The sequence below is a fragment of the Somniosus microcephalus genome, chromosome 15, assembly GCF_052327205.1.
Source record: "Somniosus microcephalus isolate GS21.2 chromosome 15, FLI_Smic_1.0, whole genome shotgun sequence".
NCBI classification, from domain to species: domain Eukaryota; kingdom Metazoa; phylum Chordata; class Chondrichthyes; order Squaliformes; family Somniosidae; genus Somniosus; species Somniosus microcephalus.
The window spans coordinates 108,798,415-108,817,204 of NC_141001.1; the positions used below are offsets into that span (position 1 = coordinate 108,798,415).

The following is an 18,790-nucleotide window of genomic DNA, read 5'->3' on the forward strand; positions in this document are numbered from 1 at the left end:
AGGGAAGTTAAAAACAAGGATGAGGATTTTAAAATTGAGGCGTTGCTGGACTGGGAGCCAAAGCAAGCAGCAAGCATGGGATGACGGGTGAACGGGACTTGGTGCGAGTTAAGATACGGGCAGCAGAGTTTTGGATGAGCTCAAGTTTATGTAGGGCGGAAGATGGGCGGTCGGACAGGAGAGCATTGGAACAGTCAAGTCTAGAGGTAACACAGGCATGGATGAGGGTTTTAGCAGATGAGGTGAGGAAGGGGTGGAGCTGGTCGATGTTACGGAGGTGGAAGTAGGCAGTTTTGGTGATGGAGCGGATGTGGTTGGAAGGCCATCTAGGGGTCAAACACAACACCAAGGTTGCAAACGGTCTGGTTCAGCTTCAGACAGTTGCCAGGGAGAGGGATGGAATCGGTGGCCAGGGAACGGAGTTTGTGGCAGGAAGACAGTGGATTCAGCCTTCCCAATATTTAGTTGGAGGAAATTTCTGCTCGCCCAATACTGGACGTCAGACAAGCAGTGCGACAAATCAGAGACAGTGGAAGGGTCAGGAGAGGTGGTGGTGAGATAGAGCTGAGTATCATCAGCATACACGTGGAACCTGACGTGTTTATGGATGATGTCGCCGAGGGGCAGCATGTAGATGAGAAACAGAAGGGGGCCAAGGGTAGATCTTTGGGGGACTCCGGAGGCAACAGTGTGGCAGTGGGAAGAGAAGCCATTGCAGATGATTCTCTGGCTACGATTTGACAGATAATAATGGAACCAGGCGAGGGCAGTCCCACCCAGCTGGACGACGGAGAGAGGATGGTGTGGTTAACCATGTCAAAGGTTGCAGACAGGCTGAGAAGGGATAGTTTACCATGGTCACAGTCACACAGAATGTTGTGTGGCTTTGATAAGGGCCGTTTCAGTACTGTGGCAGGGGCAGAAACCTGATTGGAGGGAATCAAACATGGAATTGCCGGAAAGAAGGGCACTGATTTGGAAGGCAACAACACGTTCAAGGACTTTGAAGAGGAAAGAGGTTGGAGAAGGGGCAGTGTTTGCAAGGACAGAGGGGCCAAGGGCGGGTTTTTTTTTTTTTTTTTTTTTTTTTTTTTTTTTTGAGTGGGGTGATGACAGCAGATTTGAAGGGAAGGGGGAAACAGTACTTGTGAAGAGGGAATCATCAACAGCAGCTAATATGGGGGCCAGAAAGGGAAGTTGGGTGGTAAGCAGTTTGGTGGGAATAGGATCGAGGGAGCAGGAGCTGGGTCTCATAAGAACATAAGATGTAGGAGCAGGAGTAGGTCATTTGGCCCCTCGAGCCTGCTCCACCAGTCAATAAGATCATGGCCTCAAATCCACTTCCCTGCCCGCTCCCCATAACCCTCGACTCCCTTACTATTCAAAAATCTGTCTATCTCCACCTTAAATATATTCAATGACCCAGCCTCCACAGCTCTCTGGGGAAGAGAATTCCAAAGATTCTGAGAAGAAATTCCTCCTCTTTTCCATTTCAAATGGGTGCCCCCTTAATCTGAAATTATGCCCCCTAGTTCTAGATACCCCCACGAGGGGAAACATCCTCTCTGCATCTACTCTGTCAAGCCTTTTCAGTATCTTATATGTTTCAATAAGATCCCCTCTCATTCTTCTAAACTCCAATGAGTATAGGCCCAACCTTTCTTCATAAGACAACCCCTTCATCTCCGGAATCAACCTCGTGAACCTTCTCTGAACTGCCTCCAATGCAAGTATATCCCTCTTTAAATAAGGAGACCAAAACTGTACATAGTACTCCAGGTATGGTCTCACCAACGCCCTGTACAGTTGTAACAGGACTTCCCTATTTTTATACTCCATTCCCTTTGCAATGGACAAGATGAGCTCGGAGAGCGCACAATGGGTGATAGGAGAGAATCTAGAGAAAGATGCGAGATGAGGGTTAGGGCAGCTGGAATCTAGGGGGTAGTTTGGCCCAGTGGGCGAGGGGAAGGGAGGGAAGCAGCAGAGGCTGTTGAACGGATGGTCTCAGTCTTTATGAAAAATTCTGTGAGTGCCTTGCATTTGTTATTGGAGGTGACGGTGTAGGAGGTAGCGGAGGGTAGTTTAGGAAGACAGTTTTGGTAGAGGAGAGCAGGACCCAATTGAACTTTATGTAGTCCAACCAGTTCTGGTGATGAATGGTTAGACCAAAGAAGCATTTATTTTTCCAATTTCAGGTCAAATTTTATCACGGTCACTAATTCAAGCCTCCTGGATAAATTAAGGTACATATCATTAACAGTAATATTTTAGTCAACATTTTTACTCAAACATGAAATTTTTTCTCTCTCCTGGCATCAAAAAAACGTTGTTTTATTGCCTTTGGGATATTTCCTCCCCACAACACCACTGTGACTGGGCGGATGAACACTTTCGAAGGCTTCCACCAACAATATTCTTGAACTAGACACTAACAGGTGCCTAAGAGCAACCACAGATTGACTTGGGCTCTTTTTTCCTACCCATTCGGCAATTGCCTCATTTCTACTTTATTTTAGACAGCCCAGCTATGAACAGAAACTCGTATGTGGGAAATAACACAGTAAGACTCACTATCTAAATGACATTTGCTCTGGACTGGCCAACACATTGCTAGAGGCAATGTAGATATCTGGAATCTGGAAACATTATACTTCATTTATTGAAAAAAAATTGTAACCTGCTTTGCAGGGGCTGGCAACACTGGTATTAAAATATATTACCAGAAAAAATAATCATTTCACTTTTTGGCCAGGGACTCCGCTTCACTGAAGCATTCTTGGTAGTTATGAATTCAAGCTGCAGTGCTTAGAGATGTTCAAAAACAGCTTACATTAAACTGACAAGAACTTGGAAAACAACGGCGGATTACATAAATAGAAAGAACTTACATTTATACATCTTATTACATCTCTCAGAAATGTCTCAAAAGGCTATATGTATAATGAATTACTTCGATTTGCATATAAAAGTAGCCGCACTTCGAACATCCATTTTGCATATAAGATTCCACAGTAGCAAGGAGATGAATGCTTTTTTTTTGTGATAATGGCTGTGGGAATATTGGCTAGGACACCAGGAGAACTTAATTATCCTCTTCAAATAGTACAGTGGAACCTTTAATGCCCACCTGAATCACAGGTAGATAGATGGGGACTTGGTCTGACATCGCAGAAGGACAGCAACTCTCAACATTGCAGCATTTCGCATCACTACACTGAAGGATCAGCCTAGAATATGTACTCAAGTCCTGAGGGAGGGTTGAGGCCAGAGTTTTCTGACTCAAAAGAGTTCTACCAACAGAGCCGAGCTGGCACCACATTGTCTGACAGATGAGCAGCAATACTAATACAAGAAACAACAACAACAATTTATATAGCGCCTTTAATAGTGTAGTAATACGTCCCAAGGCGCTTCACAGCACAGGACATACAAAAAATGTGACGCCGAGCCACATAAGGATAAATTAGGACAGGTGAGCAAAAGCTTGGTCGAAGAGGTACATTTTAATGAGCATCTTAAAGGAGAGAGAGGTAGCGAGGCGGAGAGGTTTAGGCAGGGAATTCCAGAGTTTAGGGCCTAGGCAGCTGAAGACACGGCCACCTATGGTTGAGCGATTATAATCAGGGATGCTCAAGAGGGTAGAATTAGAAGAGTGCAGCTATCTCGGGGGGGGGGGGGGGTTGTGGGGCTGAAGGAGATTACAGAGATAGGGAGGGGCGAGGCCATGGAGGGATTTGAAAACAAGGACGAGAATTTTGAAATCGAGGCGTTGCTTAACTGGGAGCCAATGTAGGTCGGCGAGCACAGGGGTGATGGGTGAACAGGACTTGGTGTGAGTTAGGACAAGGGCAGCCGAGTTTTGGATGACCTCAAGTTTACGTACGGTAACACGAGGGAGGCCAGCCAGGAGTGTGTTGGAATAGTCAAGTCTAGAGGTAACAAAGGCATGGATGAGGGTTTCAGCAGTGGATGAGCTGAGGCAGGGGCGGAGACGGGTGATGTTACGGAGGTGGAAAAAGGCGGTCTTGGTTATATCATGGATATGTGATCAGAAACTCATTTCAGGATCAAATATGACACCAAGGTTGCGAACAGTGTGGTTCAGCCTCAGACAGATGTTAGGGAGAGGGATGGAGTCAGTGGCTAGGGAACGGAATTTGTGGCGGCGATCGAAAACAATGGCTTCGGTCTTCCCAATATTCAATTGGAGAAATTTCAGCTCATCCGGAACTGGATGTCGACAAGCAGTCTGACAATTTAGAGACCGTGGTGGGGTTGAAAGAAGTGGTGGTGAGGTAGAGCTGGGTGTCATCAGCGTACATGTGGAAAGTGACGCTGTGTTTTCGGATAATGTCGCCAAGGGGCAGCATGTAGATAAGAAATAGGAGCGGGCCAAGGATAGATCCTTGGGGGACAGCAGAAGTAATGGTGCGGGAGCGGGAAGAGGTGCCATTGCAGGTGATTCTCTGGCTATGATTAGATAGATAAGAATGGAACCAGGCAAGTGCAGTCCCACCCAGCTGGACGACAGTGGAGAGGCGTTGGAGGAGGATGGAGTGGTCAACCGTGTCAAAGACTGCAGACAACTCAATGACAATGAGGAGAGAATTATTTACCTTTGTCACAGTCACAAAGGATGTCCTTTGTGACTTTGATGAGAGCTGTTTTGGTACTGTGGCAGGGACAGAAACCTGATTGGAGGGATTCAAACATGGAGTTACAGGAAAGACGGGACACAGATTTGGGGGGCAACAACACATTCAAGGACTTAGAGGAAAGGGAGGTTGGAGATGGGGCGGTAGTTTGCAAGGATGGAGGGGTCAAGGCTTGGCTTTTTGAGGGGTGATGACGGCAGATTTGAGGGACAGGGGGACAGTACCAGAGGAGAACCATTAACAATGTCAGCTAACATGAGAGCCAGAAAAGGAAGTTGGGTGGTCAGCAGTTTGGTGGGAATAGGGTCGAGGGAGCAGGAAGTGGGTCTCATGGACAAGATGAGCGCAGAGAGGTCATGAGGGGAGATTGGAGAGAAACTGGAGAAAGATGTGAGTTCAGGGCTAGGGCAGGGGGGAACCTTAGAGGAAGTTTGGTCTGGTGGGCTAGGGGAATGAAGGGACGTGGCAGAGGCAGCTGAACGGAGGGTCTCAATTTTAGAGACAAAGAACTCCATGAGCTCCTCACGCTTGCTGTCAGAGGTGAGGGTGGAGGAGACAGGGGAGAGGGGTTTAAGAAGACGGTTAACACTAGAGAGTAGAAGCCGGGGTTTATCTTTGCATTCCAGAATCATTCTGGAATAGTGAGCAATTTTGGCAGACGAGAGCAGGACCCCATAATACTTTGTGGTCCAGCCAGATCTGGTGGTGAATGGCTAAACCAGTTGTCTGCCATATCCGTTCAAGTCTGTGTCCCTTGGACTTAAGGGAGCAAAGATGAGGGCGGTACTGGGGGAACGGCCAGGGTGAGAGAGCAATTGTTTTAATAGGGACCAGGGCATCAAAAATGGTGGCGAGGGTGTGGTTGAGCTGCAGAAATGTCATGGTGAATGGAGGGCCAAAGACTGGACAGTTGGGATTTCGTAAGTGCAGTTGTAAGAGAGTTGGGAGAGAGTTTTTTTCCCCCCAGGGCCGGACAAAGAAGTAGGGGGGGGGGGGGGGGGGAAAGAGAGAAAGAGAAGGGGGAATGTGGGTGGAGAGCGATATGAGGAAGTGGTCAGAGATGGCCTTATCTGTAATTGACAATAAAATAGGTTGGTTTTTAGTCTTGGACAAAGAATAGTGAATGAGCGAAAAACACAAAAAATCATCAAAACTAGCACAGAGAATAATAATACAACTAAAATGTTTAAAATACATAAATCAAAAGGAAGTAGACGAAATAGCTTTTCCTCAAAAGTATTCACACACGCTTGCACTTCGCAAACATCATAAACCGCAGTTTAAATATCGGTGTTAATTTTCCAGGCTTTCAGCACTTCAGCTGCATGAGGATTTGAAACCAGCAGTTAATATAGTGGTACAGCACTGAGTCAGTGAAATGTGATCAATGCTCAGTGCTTACAATAAATTGATAAACAGACACTAGCAATATTTGGGGGGAAAATCACTTTTTTCCTCTCAGAGGCTTCATTCTTGTAATAAAATGCTAAATTCCATTTCAAACAAGATATATGAAAACAGCTTTGTTTGTAACCATGCAATTTTATATTGCAAGTGAAACAAGAGGGGCCATATTTCACACATTAACACAACATGAGCTTCTTCATGATAAAATTTCCAAGAACAAATGTTGTAAAAAAAACAAATACATATTTGCCAAATTTTCTTAGTGGCTTAATTTTAAGATAAACTTCCCTCATGTTAACGTTTTGCATTGGGTCCCAGGTCTGCCTATCAGTTCAATTTATTTGGAGTGGGAAGGGAAAAGGCATTCAGGAACATCAAGCAAGGAGGGAAATACAGACACTGACTGAAATCTCCCGATTGAATTGCAGCTCCTGTTAACCAGTCATGGAGTGACACTTACTCTGGAGAAGCCCGCACACCAGGCTGTTTATTTGAGGGATGGGAGAGAAAGAAAGTAGTACTATGATGGTGATCAGTGTCATAGTTAAGGAGATAACGGGGTTTCAAATACAGGAGAATTTGCTCGCTGCTAGCTAAATGCGAATAATGTTGGAAATTAATAGCATATTTAGATCTTTTAGGAATGTTTGCTCTCATGTAGTTGTGAACTCTACAACATGCACTTTTATATTGTACGCATCAAAAGACAGAAGAAAAGCATGTAAGGAATTTTCTAAATGATAATGAGTTACATATCAAACATCTGTCATTCATAGAAATGCAACTTAAAAGGAACCTGGCACGCTGCCACTTAACAGATCTGAAACAGAATCTCAAAACACATTTTTACATTTTATACAGTTCTGCAGCTCTGTACATATTTTATATGGGCAAGATATAAATGTGAATTCCTATTGCCACTAAAAAAGGCAGGAAACATTTAACAATATGCATTTCCTAACAACAAAGCAAGCTGGAATATGACAAAACTTTCCTTTTATTATTTTAAAAATTGCACAAACATAATTGGCCTCCCGCAGTACATAATACAAATAAACTCACTGCTAGAAGACATTGTAAATGGTTCCCTCTATTCAGGAGCTGTCCCTTCCCTTCCAAAACTGTCGTCATCACCCCCTCCTCATAAAACCTACCCGCCACACCTCGGACCTCACAAACCGCCCCATTTCCAACCTCCTGTTTCTTCTCCATAGTCCTTGAACGTGTTGTGGTGTCCCAAATCAATGCTCATGTTTAACGCAACGCCGTGTTTGATTCTCTCCAATGTTTGCCCCTGCCACAGCAGAGACATCACTAATCAGTCACAAATGCACCCACAGCAACTGTGACCATGGTGCAATCCTTTTTGACATGGTTGACCACATCATCGTCCAACGCTTCTCTTTCCATGTCCAGCTGAGTGGGACTTCCTCGCTTAGTTCCACTCTTCTCTATCTATTCGCAGCAAGAGCATATCGAGCAATGGCTTCTCTTCCCAACCCCAAACCGTTACCGCTGGAGTCCCACAAGGATCTATCCTTGGCCACCTCAGGTTAAGTCAATGGACAGAAAGATAGCATACACAATTCAAAACGAACAAGTGCAATTGTGAGGAGGGTAGTTATTACCATGAATGTGGTGTACACATTAAATAACATTCTCGAGGAAATAGATTTGGGGGTTTTGGTGGATAGGTCATTAAATTTGTCAGTTCAATATTCACAAGTGGTCAAGAAAGCAAATAAAACGTTGGAGCATATATGTGACTTAAAATAAGTTGATATTCAAGCAGTATTTGGCTTTGTTTTTCTTTCCGTACTTCAGAAAGATATAGAATTATTAGAGGGAGCTCAAAGGACATGAAACTGATTTCTGAACTTGAGAACGGAGTTATCAGGGAACATGGTCTACCATGGGACTTTACTCTGGAGAAGAGGATAATGGGAAACCCAACAGAGGTCTAGAAGATTTTCAGAGATATGGAGAATTTGGATCCAAGAAAGCTCTTCTGTCGGGTTCAGGATTCGAGGACTGGGTGGCCCAATTTCAAAGTTAAGGGTGTCAAAGGAAAAATAAATTTATTGACGCACATTTTTACTAACAGTGATAGACCTGTGGAACAGACTTGACTGATTTCAGTCAGAGTGGCAGTAGCAGCACTACAGCTACCCTCAGCGGCCCTGGATTAGGGAAGATAATATTGCTCTTGATCACAGTCCAGCAACTGTTGCTGGAAGATGTGTTTGAACATCAAGTGAAGACAGATACAGTTCAGCTTTGATGAACCTCAAATAATTATCCTGCCAACAACTCATGGTTAAAGCTCAGAAATGAACAATCACCACTTTGGTGAGGCAGTGAAAAAGTGACTGGTACTCATGTATCCTTAGAGGTCATGTATCCTGGGTGGAGGCAGAAGAGAAATGAGAGAAAATTAGCAAAAGGAGAGAGTTGCCACTTCATACAGTGACAGTACCTCAATGGTTACATGAATACATTTTCAGGAAAGATGCAATGTGTGTTGTCAGGTGTTGTTAGACAAGGATGTACACTTCACTTCAGCAACTAATGGTCTTATTTAGTGAGTGAGGGATCCAGATCACTGTACAGAATGGTCACTCCCCAGGTAAATTTGACATTCGAATCACCACTATTTAATACACAGCATGTGATCAACCTTAGCATTAAACGTTTAACCTCTTCCATTCAAACCAGATTGAAAATTGTGTGTGTTAAAAACATGTCACATTACCTTAAGAGTTTTAATGTCCTCTATCTTTACAACAAATTCATCTCGTTCCCTGTACATGCCCTCCCCTCCACTTTCTATATCCTCTTCATCTGTTGAACCTTCCAGAGCAAGTAATTCTTGCTTTTCGGCTCGCTCTGCAGGTTTCAGGTCATCTTGTTCATTTTGCTCGGGAGGTTCTAGAGCTTCAGTTGGCTCCTGTACTTCCTCTTTTAAAGGTGGAGGAGGCGGCGGCGGCGGCGGAGGAGAAGGATTTGCAACTTTTTCCTGCTGTATAACAGCAGAAACAGAAGAGTTGGAATCCTTTTCTGCATTAGTAGTGGACTCTAGTAAAGAAAAATACATAATGCAGGTAACAAAAGTCAAAACTGTAAATACATGTATAACTCTTGAAAGTAATCTGCCAAATACATATCTACTAATTTGAACAAGTATTAATTACTTTCATATTCTTCAAATTTAGTCTATAAATCTGAATAGGACAAATAAATATATGGTGCTATAATTTGGCATTTATACAGCAAATTTAAAACACATTCTTCATATTTACCAGCAAGTTATTTCAGCAGGATGAATGTAATTAGAGGAGATTTATTATACAATATAGCAATTAAAATAGGTTTAGATGGGAAAATAAACTTTTGCCATAAAGCATAACTATACAACATTTTTACCTCTGCCCTTTAAAAAAAAATACAAGTTCACGACCACGTTTGAAACTTTTATAACACCAGCAAGTGCAAGTGGACGTGAAACTGGCAGAAAAAAGCTCTTCTAGTGTTTTCTCTTGAAAACAATAGGTTTTTAAAAAGTAAGTTCTGTTTCATTGAATACTTTTGGAACTGTACCGAATCATTAACATATTCCGTTAGAATTAAAATGGTATGGGGAAAGCGGAGTGAACCTGGACTAAGACTTGAGAGCTGGCACAGGACTTGATGGGCCAACTGCTCTCCCTCTGCGGTGTAAAATTCTATGATTCTATTCCAGTAGAGAACAAAATTATCGAACACGCATTAGATTGGAATTTGTAACCCATCTGCACCGTGTGCTTTTAATTTCCTTACATGATGTACATCCCAGGCCTTGTGCCTGTGCCCTCTGGAAATGTGGAATTCGATTTTAGGTCACAGCAACTAAGGGAATTAATGTCATCTTCATGTTCAAGTGCTGGAAGCATCTATTTATTATTAATAAAAAGGAATCCGGTCATATACTACCCTCCAAAGTTTTACTACAAATAATCAAATAAATTGCAGATCCGTCTAATATTTAGTAAACATACAAATCCTTTCATTTTAAAAGCATAAATAACTCAACATGCAGCTTTCTACAATTTCCTTTAGTGAGACAAAACATATATTCTATTCTGAAGGGACAGCAAGACTGCACCTACATGACTATGAAACAACTATGAATCACAAATTTTACATTTGACAGCGAGCAGATTCTTTCCGACAGCAAGATATTCACAAATATACATGGGGCCTATTACTTATTTTAAGTATGCCCATAATGTAATTGTTCTTACCTGTTTTGTTCAATTTTTCTTTTTTATTAGAAGGATCATCCAAAACAGAAAGTGCTGAGGAAATACTCTTCTGAAGATCCTGGTTCTTCCCAACAGAATCTTCCTCATCAGAGGAAAATGCAGGTAATGTTTCCAGGTTTTTCTTCAGGTCATCATCGAACTTTTTGCAAGGACTGGTAGATCCACTTTCAGTAGATATTAAGGCAGTTGGCACTGACTGATGTGTTGGGACGGGTGGAAACAGGGGAGCATGAATGGTATTGGTAGATGGACGCCTATTGCGATGTGCCATGCGCACAGAAGGTGCTGGAAACTGCTGCTTAGGTCCCGATTTAAGAAAGTCTAAAAAGGATGCAATGAAACCACTTTTAACTTCTGGTTGCTTTTCCTCAACTTCTCTAATTTTTTGATTTATCCTCTCTTGCTGGTGGTAACTCTCATAGTAACTGTCATTAGATGTATGAGGTGGGTTTGCATCTTTGGAATTCGGGCGCTTACCCTGTCCACTTCGTTTTGCTGGTTTCTGGCTCCAAATTTCATCCTCTGAAGTTTCTTTAGGTCGTACTTTTGTTCTTCGTTTCTTCTGATTGCCATCGAGCGACAAGTCTAAATTCCCTTCTTCTTCAGGCAAACTGTGAGACCACCCATCTGCCTGCACTCCCACTTTTAATTTAGGCTTTACTGGTCTCTTTAATTTCCTTTTGTTACCAGATCCTGGTGTAATCTCATCACCCAGGCTGTAATCAATGTCAGACACAGCACTCTCATCGGTGTTACTTCTACCACTAGGAATGAAGTCTGGATCCTTTGCATTATTTATGGCACCATCATCAGGAATGTCATCATTATCCTCCTCTTCAGATTCTGGATTAGCACTTAACTGTTTCTTAAGACCTTCAACACATTGATCATTGGCATCTTGGATGGAGTTCAAGTTTGGTGCGGTTAGCCCAGGCTGTGTGTGCTGGTCTGAAGTTCCAAGGGCTTGCTGATCAAGTCTTGAAGTTTTAGACTGAGCTGAACTATCTAATGGTACTGCCTCTAGATCCAAATTAATTTGACTATTGCTTAATGTCAGATTATGCATATGCTGTTGATCTGGTAGGACAGCTTGTGAGGTGTGAAAATCTGGCGAAACATGCCTTACAGCCACAGTTTGAAATGTGGATTTCGAACCATCTGCACATTCGACTGATTGAATGCTGGATTCGTTGCAAGCAGATTTGGCAAACTCTTGTGGAGCAACTCCACACTCCTCATTGGCAGAAAACACATCTTCAACACCAGAGAAGAGATTTCTCTCAACACCAAGCAACATAGATTCAGAAAAACAGACAGAACTAAGGCCAACAAACTGAGACTTTGAATCTTGCCTGTCTGATGGATCAAAATGATCTCTTGTTGTTAACTGTAGTGGTTTTGAAGATTCAGTGCCATCCAGCTTCATTGCCTCAGAGTTCTGTTGCAGAAGCTGTTGTTGAGATTGTGCTGCAGTGGCTTGGGCGATGCGCCTCTCAAGATGAAGAAACTGTGACTGATGATGTGATGCTGGAGACTGAGCTTGTATTTGCTGTGACTGTGCTGATGCTTGGGATTGACCTAGGCCTGACTGTAGTAACTGGGTCTGTTGAGCTACTGACTGCTGTATTAAAGACAATGGCATTTCACGGGATGAATCCAGAAGTATCTGTGCACTAGGCAGCTGTAACCGTGGAGTCTGGCGTACAGAGAGAGTCTGTAATTGTTGTGGTGTATTAATTACTTGTGCCTGATGAGCTTGTGGTCTAGTCTCCTGTGCTTTATGTAAGAGAGAATGGGGCTGCTTCAATTCTTCAGCACCCATAATTATATGTGATGACTGTGATGGATTAACTACCTTTTTCATGTCATGCGTGTTCATATTGTTGTTACTGCCAACTGGCTGACCATGATGAGTCACCATTGCTTCTATGGGCCGTGTCACATTAAATTGCTTTACATGTTCATGTTTTCTTTCGTCTGTTTTCGATCCCTGAAGAGTGAGACTTACAACCTGGTCTTCTAGGCGAGAATTACTCCTGATAACACTCTGAGATAGATACCGGTCATCTGCTTTTGAGACAGCATAAACAGCACTTTCTTCCCCGATTCCACTTTCTGTTAAACCTGGAGCGGATGCATTAAGAGAAGACTGCTGCTGTAACAAATTTTGAATAGGAAAACCCTCATTATCTTCCTTAGATGGAACAAACAAATCTGAATCAGACTTCCTTTTAATATAAGCCTGCTTTCTGTCTGTGGACGATTGAGTGTTCTGCATGGTCTGTGAATGAGACGGTGAAGTGAAAGTAGGTGAATGTACGCCTGACAAGAACTTCTGAGACTGGGGTGAAGGAACACTTTGTGACTGACTGGTTGGTGAAGAATGCATAGACATAAAATTCTGAGTAGGACTTGATGCAGACAAATTCTGTGCACGAGTAGAAGAAGAAAATGGTAATGATTGGGTATGCGATGTCAAAGTGAGAGATTGTCCGGAAGCATAACTTTGTGAAAGACTAACAGTTGACAAGCCCTGTGTCTGTGCAGAATAGCTGTTCTGCGACTGACTCACAGCAGGCAAACCCTGAGAATGACCAGAAGAATAGCTTTGTGTCTGGCTAATAGAGGACAGATTCTGTGGTTGACCAGAATAGTTATCAGTGTGACTAACTGAAGGCAATACTTGTGACTGGTCAGAAGAGTAACTGAGTGTTTGACTAACAGGCGTTAGGTTTTGTGACTGGCCAGTATAAGAAGCTGGTGACTTGCTTAAAGTAGTGAGCTTCTCAGGCTGACTGGAAGAATACACCTCTGAGTGACTGACAGCTGACATATTTTGAGACTGTGTTGAAACATAGTTCTGGGACTGACTAATTGACATTATTAGATTTGATGCCTGTCCCGAAGAGTACACTTGTGACTGGCTTGATATTACTGAACTTTGCTTTTGTGTAGGCGTGGAGTAACTCTGTGTTTGCACAGTAGCTGTTGCACTTTGGGATTTGGCAGTTTTTGTAGAACGCGGAGCTGATCTTGATGAGCAATTCTTAGCTTTTGAAGAATAATCAGGAGACTGAACTGAGGATGAATAACTATGTGACTGCTCAACCGTTGCTGCAGAGTTCTTCTGCTGCGTGCCGCCATTGCTCACCTGAGACTGGTCTCCAAGTGGACTACATGGCAAACCTGCATGCCTTGATGTTTCCTGAAAATCGACTCCACTCCCGCTGCTAAGATAGCCTTGCAAGGAATGGTGAGAACTTGGTAATTGCGCCTGCACTGAATGTGAGCTGGAAGGCCGCTGGTGATGCTTAATAACACTACATTCTCTTTGAAGTGCCCTTTCAATGGAGGCAGTTGAACTAGAAAAAACTGATGTGCCATATGCTTGAGAGGCTTGTTGAGCTGGCCCAATTGGTGAAGGCAACAAACTAAATTGTGGTTGCAAGTGATGAGGAGCAGATTCTTGAGCAGAACGATATGTTGAAGACTGGGGTATGCTTGTACTTAAAACAGTACTACCAATCCTGTCAAAAGTCAATGGGGAAGGAACAGCTGCTTGAGAAGACTTGATTTGAAGCAAAGGATCATGTGGAGAAAGAAGCCCATTTGTTGTAGGACTGAAAGCTGCATCTTGTAGCGTCAGAGGCTGTGTACCAGTAAAACTGCGACTACTAAAGGAAGAGGGGTGCTGGTACGCTGCGAGAGCTGATGGCGGGAATGTTCCTGACGCTTGCAGTGCTCCAGTGACAAACAGCTCTGTAGGTGTTGAAGAGTGCATACCTAGACAATTAAAAAATACAAAATAAAGCATAGTTCAAACATACTATCAAATAGGCATCTGCTGACTTGCATAAACCAGACAAAATTCTATTCATATAAAATACTGGCAACGTATATCAAGTTAATTTTCAGCACGTGCTGGTTCATGTATTGCTCCAAAATTTGGACCTCAACCCTACTGCAACACTTTCACATAACCTTTTAGATTGTAGATAGATTCTGAGAAATGATCATCTCTCAGAACTGACTGGTTTTTAAGTGTTCAGTTATTTTGAAACTAAAATAAACACCAGTAAAAGCTATTCAGATGTCAGGAATATATCTTTATTATTGTAAAAAGTTTTTTCCTACCAAATTTAAGTTGACCCTTTCTATATCTTATTTCTCTAAAAAAAAAAGTGCATGCTTTTAAACTTTCATTTTTTCCCCCTCACTTCAATGTTTTATTGCAGATGCAAATGTGGCTTTTCTTTATAAACTGCCTGAAAAAAGCAACTCCAAAGACTATGTTTTTCATTGCATCCTCTGATTTCCATAAAATCAACCATATTGTTCCATGTCAAAACAAGATGGTCTGTTGAATGAGCACATCCGAAGCATGCCAAGGGTTCATTCAAGGTCAAGACCCCGAGATTATGCATTTCATAGTAGGCAGAGGAAACAGAGGGGGAAAGCAATATTTTGAAAATATTAACATTGCCTGGTAAATACACGCAGAAGGTACTTGCAGTTTATTAAAATGTCTTCCTTGTGCAGAATAATAGTTAATTCAGTATTTCATAAAATTAGTTTGAGAGTTCAACTTTAAGCACTGGTTTTATTTAATCACGCCCTCCTATGGTCTGCAAGTTTTCAAAAGACTTCTATTTCCCAATGGAAATAACTGCTAACTTTAGCATGAAAGCTATACTTTATGAAAAGTACTTCCCATACTACTGTGCTACTTTTAGAATAGGCTTTGTGTATATATGCAAACAAACTTAATGCAACAGATACTGAAATGGTGTCTGGCCACAGAATGATAATTCTGTAATCCGTTTTCTATTACTAATGACCGAAGCAGCTGATAAACATTAAACACATAACCACATATGCAGCCAAAATTACTGAGGCGTGTATTTGCAGCCATTTTATAAAAACTAGATTCCTCAACATATGGCTTTTGTACTTGTATGCATAGCAACAGCTAAACCTATAACAAAAGCTTTCATTTTCCCACACTAGTCATTCAAGTTGGAGTGTATGTGGAGAGGTAGCACGCATGACTAGTGGGCAACCACGTCCTCTGAATGGTTATAGGAAGGAATCCTCACATTGCACCCGGCTATCATTCTGTTGGCTCCAAGTAGCTGTTTGTACACAGATTTCACACTCCAGTACGCCATTTCTGACAAAAGGTCATTGACCTGAAACGTTAACTCTGTTTCCCTCTCCATAGATGCTGCCTGACCTGCTGAGTATTTCCAGCATTTTGTTTTTACTCCAGTACAGTGTCTTGATTAATAGGCTAAACCAAGTAGTTGTAACTGCTGCCTGTGAGGGAACATAACCCACCCAATGTTTGGTACACAAAGATGTCATCGATAGATCTAACTGAGAAAGTTGCCTCAACAAGCCCAACAGCAGTAGTGGCAATGGTGCATGGTGTTGTAGTGCACCAAACAGATAAGAACAGTGAACAGTTGTAGCACCTGGGCAGTTGAAGCTCAACCAAGCAAAATGTGCTTTCGACAGCCATGGATTGCATTTCAAATTCTGGAAGCCATCTTGACTGGCTGCTGGATTCAGGATGAGAGCACAAGTATGATTTGGCACAAATTTCACTCACTGTAACTGCTGTTGCGCACAGGCTGGAAAGAAGTCAGTACCAATAGTCCTATAATAATGGGGCAGTACCAAGCGCTAAGCATGATGCTGACGGCCAGTTACAGACTTCTACATAGAGGATCCAAGGCTTGGTCAAAGAGGTAGGTTTTAAGGAGCGTCTTAAAGGAGGAGCAAGAGGTAGAGAGGCCGAGATGTTTAGGAAGAGAATTCCAGCACTTAGGGCCTAGGCAGCTAAAAGCACAGTCGGCAATGGTGGAATGATGTAGAGCTGGAGAAAGTTAGAGATAGGGAAGGGTGAGGTGATGGAGGGATTTGAAAACAAGAATGAGAATTTTAAAATCGAGGCGTTTCCGACTGGGAGCCAATGTGGGTCAGCGAGCACAGGGCTAATGAGTGAACGGGACTTGGTGCAAGTTAGGATACGAACAGCAGAGTTTTGGATGAGCTCAAGTTTACGGAGGGTGCAAGAGGGGAGACCAGCCAGGAGAGTGTTTAAATAGCCGAGTCTAGAGGTAACAGAGGCAGGGATGAGGCTTTCAGGGCAAAGTTTTCTTTGGAAATTTTTGATCTCAACACTATTTTCACAATGCTCTCACCACAATGTTTTGTTGCTCATGGAATAGCTTTGCTGTGGTTTATGACTAGAACATTTAACTTTACAGAAAATTATTACAATACATTTTTCATCTTTTATCTGCTTTTTACAAATAAGCATAATACTTCAGATAACAGGCAATGTAGGTTAATTATGTGTAGATAATGACTTCATTATATCAGGCTTGCTGAGTACCTCTTGGTTCAAAAGTTTGAAGACGCAATTCTTCGAGACCGGAAAGAGGGAATAACAAAGTGTGGAATTCGACTTTTCTCAGTATTAATTGAGTTGTCAGTGAATGAGGCTCTCTAACTGAGAGCAACTCAAACTGCATGGCTATGCACTCCAAGAAATGCTAACCCTTTAAGTAGTGAGAACAGAACAGCCGAGACTCTGTTCAATTACCCCCATAAAAACCAGTTCAAATTCTAACACCTAAAAAAAGGATAGCCCATCACCAAGCAATAGTAACTTCTCCCGGCTTCCTTAATTCCACGGGTGTGCTGGCTCGTGCCACTTTCAGCTCAGACATGGTGCATGCGTTGGGGAGGGGCGGGGGGTAGGAGAGGAAGAGGTGTTTGAAATAGCAGGTTGGCCGATGGATTTCTTATAATACAGGAAACTTTTGTTTATCCGGAGGTTGTATGTCCGGAAACCTCGATCTAACGGCAGAAATCAGCAGCCGTTTTGTTAGGTTTTTTTTCTTTTTTTTTCTTCTCCTAGCATTTTTTTTTATAAAAACAGTCAGGCTCTGGAAAGCCTCTCTGAAGCTGTTGCTAAGCTACAGAGATGCTTCCAAGGGGCCGACTGTTTACAAGCTGTTGCTAAGCAACAGTGTGTTGTTGTCAGATACGGAGATGAAAACCTCCGCATCCTTCAACATTAGCGCCGGTCTGTCCGGAAGTTTTCATAGATCGGCATCACGCCGGTCCCGGATATCGCAAAGTTTCCTGTATATGCAATAATCCATTAATGTACAAAACTGCATGCTACTTTTTAAGCATGCTTTTTATTTTAGGTTTTGGTAAAAGGATTTTTTTTTCCTATACTTTCAAGTCATCAATAAAAATATTGGAACTTAAACTAAACCAGATTTTATTTTTTGGGAAGGGAGGGGGTGGGAGGGGATGGTGGTGAGCAGGGAAAAAGTTATTTTGCATTTTCTCCCCTTCTACCTCCACACATTCCAGGCTTCCGCTAGTTCCACACTGTAAATAGTCGTTAGGAAGTGTGCCAGCTTTGTCTAAGTTTACTCATCCTCAGATTTCCTTCACTTACGGTGGTCTCTGTGCTTGCCACACTCGAGACTGGAAACCCCCCAGGTGCAATACAAGTTCACAAAAGCAGTACAAGTCTCCCAGCTTCATAATTTAGTCTTACCTGTCTGCCATGAAGGAGCTCTGAACTGGGGTAGCAGGGAGGCTGCAGCAGGTCCAGCCTGAGATGTGCGTGATTCAATAGCTGAAAGGAAGTTCATAACCGAGGTCTCAGATGCACCACTGCCAGAATGTTGCATGGTTGCATCAAACAAACTGGATAGCCCTGCATAAGTGAAGAAAACAATTAATGTAGACAGGCAAGTCTTATGCAATGCCAATGTCAAAGTAGGATGTAATCGGTCATGTATAATCAGCGACTTTCGTTTGAATTTCACATTTAGAGGAAGGTCAGCCATAACTATCAACTGACAACTACTAGCCAAAACAAGTAAGCCAGTGTCTCAATGCAGCAAAGCTATGGATGGCTACTTGTGCCAGAACTGCTTGAACTCCTAAGCTCTGTAGAAACGCACCATATCAAGCAACACCTTTTCAGGAGGTACTTCAGACCAATGATCTGGTATGTGCTTGCACACCTTGCGAGGAAAGCCTATTATAGCAACCAAAGGTGCCAAAATCCTAAAAGGTATCATTGCAAGTCCCTCAACCCTCACACCATTTTTGACATCTAAAAGTTTGATTAAAGTAACTTATGAATTAATATTTTAATAAGGTTGTGTAGATGGCTTGGGCAGCCTTGGACAGACTGCTACAATAAATACAAGAAAATCTAGACTGAGAAAAAGCCAATTGGCCTATAAAGCCATTCCACCCAGAGTCCATTTGATCCTCAGTTTAGGGACACTAATTTCCACCACATGCCTTCTCTGGAAAAAATTCAAGCAGTGTATAACCATCAGACCCCCTTCTCAACAGTTATCAATCCAGCTACAGTACTTT

At 42.6% G+C, this 18,790-nt stretch overlaps 1 protein-coding gene across 2 annotated transcripts in view; it reads right to left on the minus strand.

The window, feature by feature from the left end:
- The window catches only part of qser1 (glutamine and serine rich 1), a 158,879-nt gene that overhangs the window by 42,797 nt on the left and 97,292 nt on the right, over window positions 1-18,790 (minus strand). For both annotated transcript variants that reach the window (XM_086008255.1, XM_086008254.1), the window contains exons 3-5: window positions 17,952-18,113; window positions 10,346-14,149; window positions 8,818-9,140 (exon numbers count right to left, since the gene is read on the minus strand). In XM_086008255.1, the coding sequence (XP_085864381.1) occupies window positions 8,818-9,140; window positions 10,346-14,149; window positions 17,952-18,113 (4,289 nt within the window). The remainder of the gene's footprint in view (window positions 1-8,817; window positions 9,141-10,345; window positions 14,150-17,951; window positions 18,114-18,790) is intronic.